Raw genomic sequence first — 8741 nt, forward strand, 5'->3', positions numbered from 1 at the left:
GGAGGGGAGGGGAAGGGAGGGGAGGGGAGGGGAGGGCCCCACCCAGGAGACCTTCCAGTCTTCCCAGCCCTTCCAGGTTTTCCTGGTCCATCCTTTCCTCCACCTCCTCATTGCTCTTTGCATAATATTGGCTCTGTTGCCTGTCCCCAGCCCCTGCCAGTCAACTCTGGAACTGCAGGGCCCTCTGGCGTTCTCACTTCAGCCTCCTTAGGGAGATGATGAAGATTACCTCCTCCCTCAAGGCCCTACTGCCCAGCATCAGTGCCCACCTCCACTCCCACCCTGAGTCACCCTGAAAGGAAGAGGCATATTTGAGGGAAGCCGGGTAGAGGGCAGTCATTCCTGTCTGCTTCAGCCTCTGCGCTTCCTGTGCCTTCTGTGCCTTCTATAGCCCTGGAGCTCTGGAGCACTCAGCCCAGCTCCCCGGGGACTCAGACTCAACAGGCTCTCTGATCTCTCATCTCCCTCACCCCCAGTGTGGCTTCAGCTATGCACGGGGACAGTCATGACCGGTATGAGCGTCTCACCTCTGTATCCAGCTCCGTTGACTTTGACCAAAGGGACAATGTGAGTGCCCTCCCCAAAACTTCTTAGTCCCCCACCCCACCCCCAGGGCATATGGGCTGAGAAGTCCCTCACTTTCAGTGATGTGTAGTCAGGGATGCTGGTTTGGCCTCCTCCTCAGCAAGGAAAGTGATTCATCCAGGGAACCACAGGATGACCCCCCCAGGCCCAGAACTCCTGGCTCCTTCCTCTCTGTCACAGCCTCCAAACTAGCACAGCCCTAACATTCGTGAATTCCCAACTTTGTTTGCCACAAAGAGTTCTGTGCCCACTTCTGCTGATTAATCCTAAGGCCACCTTTTTTCCGTAGTCATGGCTTTAGAAGTAATAATAAGCCCTTGGCTCACACCTGTAATCCCAGCACTTTGGGAGGCCAAGGTGGGAGGATCACGAGGTCAGGAGATCGAGACCATCCTGGCCAACATGGTGAAACCCCATCTTTACTAAAAATACAAAAAATTAGCCAGGCACGGTGGCTGGCGCCTATAATCCTAGCTACTTGGAAGGCTGAGGCAGGAGAATGGCATGAACTCAGGAGGCGGAGCTTGCAGTGAGCTGAGATCATCCCACTGCACTCCAGCCTGGGCGACAGAGCAAGACTCCGTCTCAAAACAAACAAAAGAAATAATAAGCCCTCCAGCCCTGCCTAGCAAAGCCAACAGAATCCGTCATGTTGCTCGGAGGTTGCAGGTGGGTGACCCCTGGCCGTGTGGGCCAGTTGACCTGCTTGTGGATTGGAGCTGAGTGGCAGTGGTCCCTTTCAAAAAGGCGTATGGATGGCAGTTCATAACAGACTCCAGACCCCTTTTCATATCAGACCTAACACACAGGTGTTACCTGCCTGGCTCTCCGTCATTAATTCCATGAGGGTGAGGAGCCTAGTCAGAACTCTAATCTTCAGACATGGGGTGGCCCTGGTCAGTCCCTCTTGGGCTGCAAGTCCTAGGGGTGGCAGCTCTTCCAGCAGTCCCAGCAGAAGATGGCCTTCAGCTTCCTGAGTTGGACTCATACTGGTAGGTGGCAAAGTTGTCACACCTGCTAGCCAGAGGTATCCAGATGGTCCTCAGACTCAGGTGATGTTGGCAACAGGTAGCATGGTCCTGAATCATGGCTGAAAGGCACCTTTCTACCCCATCCTGTGTTATGTCTGGACTTTCTCCTGGATGGAGTTAGGGGCAGGGTGCCCTCTGCCCAGCCCTCCCCTGAATATCCCCACTCTCTGCCTTTACAGGCCTAGAGGCTGGAACAGGGAGGTCTCTTTTTTTTTTTTTTTTTTTTTTTTCAATTTTTCCCTGAGATGGAGTCTTGCTCTGTCACCCAGGCTGGAGTGCAGTGGTGTGATCTCGGCTCACTGCAACCTCCACCTCCTGGGTTCAAGCAATTCTCCAGCCTCAGCCTCCCAAGTAACTGGGATTACAAGTGCGCATCATCACACCCAGCTAATTTTTGTATTTTTAGTAGAGATGGGGTGTCACCATGTTGGCCAGGCTGATCTTGAACTCCTGACCTCAGGCGATGGGCCCACCTTGGCCTCCCAAAGTGCTGGGATTACAGGTGTGAGCCACCACATCTGGCCGGAGGTGGGGAGATATCTTGTAGCTCACAGTGACCCTGGGCTTTAGTCCTTCCAGGGTAGACTAGAGGGTTAATAGCTGGAATTCAGGCAGCAAGGCCCTCCTCTCTGCTTTTGGCAGCCATGTTGCAAACTCTTATTAGCTGGAGGTCTGGAGGCCCTGCTAACCTTAGAACCCCAAGCCCCACCCGTCCCACCCTGGCCTACACAGCCACAAGGTATTTGCAGAAATCTGTAGATCTGGACATGAGGATTCACAGATAACCCTGTTTAGTGTTGGTCTTTTTTCTTTGAGGGCTGAGACCTTCCCTCTCTCCCTTTTTGGGGATAAGCTAGTTCCTAGGATATAAGGATTTTTTTTTTTAGCGAGGGGTGTGGAAGCTGTGCCTGGAGGTAATTATGAGAATGGGTGGGACTTGAGGGAGAAGAGAGGTTCGGGTTGGTGGGCTGGGGACTCCCGCTGACAGCCCTCTGTTCCCCCAGGGTTTCTGTTCCTGGCTGACAGCCATCTTCAGGATAAAGTAAGTGGACCATCTTCAAGCTCTAAAGAAAGAGAGAAACTTCAGAACCTGGCATCTCCCTACAAAATTGAGAAGCCAGCAGCTTTCAGGGCCTTAGCACTCCTTGCCAGCCCAGCACCCTCCTCCCTGCTCTGGAAGGCCAAGCCCTGGGGACCCGAGCCTCTGCTGTCCCCGGACACTCACTTGACCCCACAATCTCCTCTGTGACCCCCCTGCCTGGGGGGCCCGCTCTGCCCTCTTCTCTCCCTGCCCTGCCCCACATAGAGAGAAGGGGTGGAGCCCCTGCCTCAGCCTCTGTGCAGCCAGCGGGTGGGGGCAGCAGTAGGCTGGGAGCAGCCAGCCAGCGGCAGGCAGAGCCTGTGTCCAGCAGGCAGAACTCAGGAGATCCAGCCAGAGTCCAGCAGGCAGGCAGTGAGCACTGAGAAAGGCAGGAAGCCGGGACAGGTCAGCACTGCCGCCACCCACTCCCCTAAGCCTCCTGCATGGGTACCTCACTTCACTACACCAGGCTCAGCCACACCCATGAGGTGCTGCTGCCCCTCCTCCCATCCTTCCTTCACTTCTGCCTCTTTTACCACTCCTCCTCCTGCTGGTCCTCCTTCTTTCTCCTCTTCCTCCCTCCACAGATATTTCTCTTTTTTCTTCCCTTTTCTCTGCATTCCCATTTTTCTTCTTCCCCTTCCTCTCTCTGCAGTCTCTTTTTTCTTTTACCTCTTTCTTTCCTTCTAGTCCTCTGCCTTCATCCCTCCCCTTCTCCATGCATTTCTCCTTTTTCTCCCTCCCCCTCTCTTCTGCCTTGCTCCCCTCTCCCCTCACAGAAAATAGGGGACCAAGAAGTCCCATTTCAGCCCTGTAGTACTGCCAGATCAGCTGGAGCTAGGGTGGGTTTGGGGTGGGGGTGGGTCAGGGCAGGCAAGTTGCAGCCCCTTTCTTGCCCTGGTCCTAACCTAATTCCTCTGTCCACCCCGTACGGCTGCAGGGATGATGAGATCCGGGACAAATGTGGGGGCGACGCCGTGCACTACCTGTCCTTTCAGCGGCACATCATCGGGCTGCTGGTGGTTGTGGGCGTCCTCTCCGTAGGCATCGTGCTGCCTGTCAACTTCTCAGGGGACCTGCTGGGTCAGTGAGGGCCAGGACGGCTAGGGTGGAGAGAGGATGGGGCTGGAGGGGATGTGCCCTGACCCCACCATCATCCTCTCCCTCTTCTCACCCCCTAGAGAACAATGCCTACAGCTTTGGGAGAACCACCATTGCCAACTTGAAATCAGGGTAAGAGGTGAAGCTGGTCGGCCAGGCCAAGGTCTATGACCAGAGTCTGGGCCATGATGTGGGACAGAGAGGAAAGGCAGCTGCATTGATGGGAGCAAAGGCTACAGGGATGGCTGAGGGTCCCTGAGGGCTTGAGTTGGAGACAGAAGAGGGGGATGCCTGCTGAGGACCCCCCAGGGATGACCAGATACAGAAGAGGAGGGTGAAATCTCAGGAACCAGGGAGGGCCAGCTGGGGCAGTTGGAGACACTGTAACCAGCGGGTAGGGTGTAGAGAGGTGGCCTATCAGGGACATTTTCATTGGAATGGGAGAATCTTGGGGTCTAGGGGATGTGGGATGTGGGCCTGCCTTGTGAGGAGTCAGTGCCAGAAGGCTGGTGGCAGTAGAGGGCCCTGTCTGTTTCAAGGGTTTAACACTGACAGGCTGAGGCATCTCATCTGAGTGTGTCCTAGCCCCAGTGGCTCCCATGTATCCTCTCTGCTTCTCCCAGGAACAACCTGCTATGGCTGCACACCTCCTTCGCCTTCCTGTATCTGCTGCTCACCGTCTACAGCATGCGTAGACACACCTCCAAGATGCGCTACAAGGAGGACGATCTGGTGCGTGGAGCAGAGCCCAGGTCCTGCCCCGCCCCCAGCCTCTTCCCTTCCCTTCCCTGCAGGCCTCTCATCTCAGCCCCAAGAGGTGTCAGCTGGGTTTGAATGCTGGCACAGCGTCCTGCAAGTTACATAACCTCCCAAGCCACGATTTTCTCATCTGTGAAATGGGATAACAACAGTACCTCCCCCAAGGTTGTGGGGAATACGCGGAAACAGCCATGCTGTGCCCAGCACTTGGGGAAGTAGCTGTGGCTGACATTAGATAGTAATATTCGTTCCCCTTCTACATGCACTCACCAAGCCAGAACCAGACACCTACTCCATGCCAACCACTGTACTGGGTCCTCGGGGTCTAAGGAGCTGAAAGTAGTACCCTTTTCATCTGCCTCTATAACCCCTCAAGAGCATAGGATGGCGTGGCTCTTTTGTTAGGCTCACTGCCTGATTTCTGTTAGAAACACTCCCCTGCTTTCCCTGGGACCTGGCTTATCTATAACTAAGGCCTCCTGTCACCCCATCTGCTCCCCTCTGCTCACCTACTTCTCTACCCCCTCAAAACAAAGCACCCTTCTCTAGTGCCCTCCACCCCCCACATCCTCTGGCTCCGCTGGGGTCAGGCCTCAGAAGGCAAACCCACTCCCCTGTCACCCAGGTGAAGCGGACCCTCTTCATCAATGGAATCTCCAAATATGCAGAGTCAGAAAAGATCAAGAAGCATTTTGAGTGAGTAAGCCACACTTCCGCCTAGCCTCAAGCCCTGCTGCAGAGCCTTCTCTGCCTTTGAACTCCAAGAACATCCTTATACCCTAACCTGGAGCTCTGCCATGGGTGGGATAGAGATTAGATCCAGGAAGAAATGTCCGATTCCAGGGTGGTTTAGCACTTGGGCTGGGTGATAGGCCCCTTTAAAACAGGAAAACGAGGACAAAAACTTGAAGAGCGAGTCACTCAAACCCCCTACCCGCAAACCTCCTCCTGGCTCAGACTGGGTCTAGGTCGTTGACCCAGGGTCCACTGGCGTACATACCTTCTTTAAAATTAAAAGCAGCATTCTGGAGTTTGTGTGCAGATATGACAGGGAGAAGCTCCTTGGTTTCCAGTAGATTCCAAGGAGTCCAGGAGAATTTGAACTGTGTATTCTCTTGAGACTTTTTCAGCTCTGGAATTATGTCTTGGGGTGGGTAGAGCAGACCTCCAGGACTGTCCGGTAGCCAGAAACTAGAGAAAAGGGAGGTGATGTAATGAGGCAAAGTGGGAACTCACCTGGTCACCCCATGGCTAGGGATGCATCTTGGGGCACAGCTCATAGGGTGGGGAATGAGAGTGAAGGGCCCCTCCATGGGGGTGTGTAGGGACGGTCTCTATACCACAGGATTAGGGCTCTTCTCACATATGCATCTGTTCACTCAGCAAACTTTCTCAAGTGCTGTTAGTCATAAGTTACCGTAGTGGGCTTTGGGACTGTAAAAAATGAATAAGGCCAGGCATGGTAGCTCATGCCTGTAATCCCAGCACTTTGGGAGACCAAGGTGGGCAGATCACTTGAGCCCAGGAGTTGAAGACCAGCCTGGGCAACATAGTAAGGCCCCGTCTCTACCAAAAAAACAAACTTAGCCAGGTGTGGTGGCATGTACCTATAGTCCCAGCTACTTGGGAGGCTGAGGTGGGAGGATCACTTGAACCCAGGAGGTCGAGGCTGCAGTGAGCCATGTTTGCACCACTGCACTCCAGCCTGGGTGACAGAGCAAGACCGTGTTTCAAATGTTTCAAAAAATAAAAAATAGAAGAGGCCAGGCACAGTGGCTCACGCCTGTAATCCCAATACTTTGGGAGGCCAAGATGGGAGGATTACTTGAGGCCAGGAGTTCAAGACCAGCCTGGTCAGCATAGTGATACCCCGTGTCTTAAAAACAATAATAAAAGATCATTGAGGGCCGGGAGTTTGAGACCAGCCTGGCCAATATGGCAAAACCCTGTCTCTACTGAAAATACAAAAATTAGCCGGGCATGGTGGCGTGCACCAGTAGTCCCAGCTACTCGGGAGGCTGAGGCAGAAGAATCGCTTGAACCTGGGAGGCAGAGGTTGCAGTGAGCCGAGATCGTGCCACTGCACTCCAGCCTGGGTGACAGAGCGAGACTCTGTCTCAAAAAAAGAAAAACGATTGAGTTATCAGGGGATTCATCGTATGGTGATCGGCTTTAGGAGCTAATCCAGGGTCTGATCAGAGATTGCTCTGAGGTCAGTCTGTGGTCAGAATCAGGAACTGGCCAGTGGTCATGATAAGGGACGTTGGTCTGGATCATGGCCCAGACTGAGGTTGAGATTTGGGCTCAGTCTACTGTCAAAATCAGGGTTTAGGCCAGGTGTGGTGGCTCACACCTGTAATCCCCTTGAGAAGATTGCTTGAGCCCGGGAGTTCAAGACCAGCCTAGACAACATGTTGAAACCCCATCTCTACAAAAAAATATAAAAATTAGCCAGACATGGTAGCATGCACCAATAGTCCCAACTACTCAGGCAACTGAGGTGGGAGGATGTCTTGAGCCCAAGAGGCTGATGCTGTAGTGAACTGCGATTGCGCCACTGTACTGCAGCGTGGGTAATAGGGCAAGACCCTGTCTCAAAAAAGAAAGTAAAGAATCAAGGTTGAATCCGAGGCCCAGATCTGTCAGTTGGCCAGAATCAGAGTTCACTCACTGTCCTGAGTCAGGCCTGTGTGTGATCCAATCAGAGATCGTGTTTGGGCAGGATTGAGAGTGAACATCTATCTGGTCAGGGTCAGATACCAGAGCCTGTGTTAGAAGATTAAGGACTGGTTTGTGATCAGCATTAGTAGATGGATACTCTTTCACACTACATGCAATTATTGACAACCTTCTATGTGCCAGGCACAAATAAATTAGAAACAAGCCCAGTCCTTATACAAGCTATAAAACAGCAGTCAAAATTAGATCATTCTTGTCAGTATGAGAGAACTGTTCGGGGTCCTGTCTGAGGTTCAAGCTGTCATCAGCATTACAGGGCACTCTGGGTCAGGATTAAGGACAGTGTGTACTCAGAATTAAGTGACATCTTTTTTTTTTTTTCTCATACCATCTTTGGTAAAAATGAATTAGGTGACATCTTAATATTACCATCCAGTTGGAATCAGTTATCAGTTTGTATTGAAATCTGGTGTTGGGTTTTTTTCTTGTTGTTGTTGTTGTTGTTTTTGTTGTTTTGATACAAATATCTAGTGAGCACCTACCATGTGACTGCATGGGGAGGAACTGGGGGTATAGCAGTAAACAACAGAAGGCCTGCCCTCATTTGCTTACATTTTGGTGGGGAGGGGTGGACAGGGAACAGATGAACTAGTAATAGAGACTGTGTCAAGAAGGGGTAGGTGCTAAGAAAACCACAGCAGGGAAGTGGGCAGGGTAAGAGGGGTTGGGAAGGATTGCTATTTCTGATGGGGTGGATAGGGAGGGACTCTGACAGGGTGGCATTTGAACAGAGACCTGAGTGAACTCTACTAGTCAACCGTCTGTTCATTCAGCCCACATTTATTGTACATCTACTATGTGCTTCATGCCTGGGAGACAGAGTAGAACCAAACCTGATCTGTGCCCTTGGGAAGCTCAAGATCCTAGTTGTGTTTCAGGGGTGGGTCTATAGTTTCGTTTAGGAGAGGTCAGCCTATAAGCAGGGCTAAGGGAGACTATAGTCCTAATTGGAGTTTTTTGGATCACTGGGATGAGCATGATGGAGTAGCCATCTCATTGATCTGCTCATTTGCCACATGTGTATTGAACACCTACTATATACAAGCTGTTGGGACAGGGCTGGGTATATGGTGAGTAAGAGACAGCCTTTGAGCTCATTGTCAGGATTAGGCAGGGCTTGTGGTCCAAGTCTATGGTCTGTCTGGATTGAAGGACTGTCTCAGCACAATTAGGGACTATCTTGTGTGCAGATCAAGGGGCCTGTGTGGTTGGATTTAGAGGATTAGAGATTAGTCTAGTGAGAATGAGAGTGGACCCTTCCAAAGGGGAAACCTAAAACGGTTTGAGGAACAATATCAGAGGAAAGATCTTTAGCCTCCTGGGAAGTACATTTCAAGGACCCTATCCCAGATTTAAGTTTCTTTTTTTTTTTTTTTTTGAGACGGAGTCTCGCTCTGTCGCCCAGGCTGGAGTGCAGTGGCCGGATCTCAGCTCACTGCAAGCTC

At 52.1% G+C, this 8741-nt stretch overlaps 1 protein-coding gene across 1 annotated transcript in view; it reads left to right on the plus strand.

Annotated features, from left to right (window-relative positions):
* TMEM63B (transmembrane protein 63B) overlaps window positions 1-8741 on the plus strand; it is a 29521-nt gene that overhangs the window by 9103 nt on the left and 11677 nt on the right. The window contains exons 5-10 of the mRNA XM_011986817.1: window positions 477-567; window positions 2621-2658; window positions 3638-3780; window positions 3879-3930; window positions 4422-4530; window positions 5183-5253. Coding sequence (XP_011842207.1) covers window positions 477-567; window positions 2621-2658; window positions 3638-3780; window positions 3879-3930; window positions 4422-4530; window positions 5183-5253 — 504 coding nt within the window. The remainder of the gene's footprint in view (window positions 1-476; window positions 568-2620; window positions 2659-3637; window positions 3781-3878; window positions 3931-4421; window positions 4531-5182; window positions 5254-8741) is intronic.

The sequence above is a fragment of the Mandrillus leucophaeus genome, unplaced genomic scaffold, assembly GCF_000951045.1.
Source record: "Mandrillus leucophaeus isolate KB7577 unplaced genomic scaffold, Mleu.le_1.0 Scaffold3, whole genome shotgun sequence".
Classification (NCBI taxonomy): Eukaryota; Metazoa; Chordata; class Mammalia; order Primates; family Cercopithecidae; genus Mandrillus; species Mandrillus leucophaeus.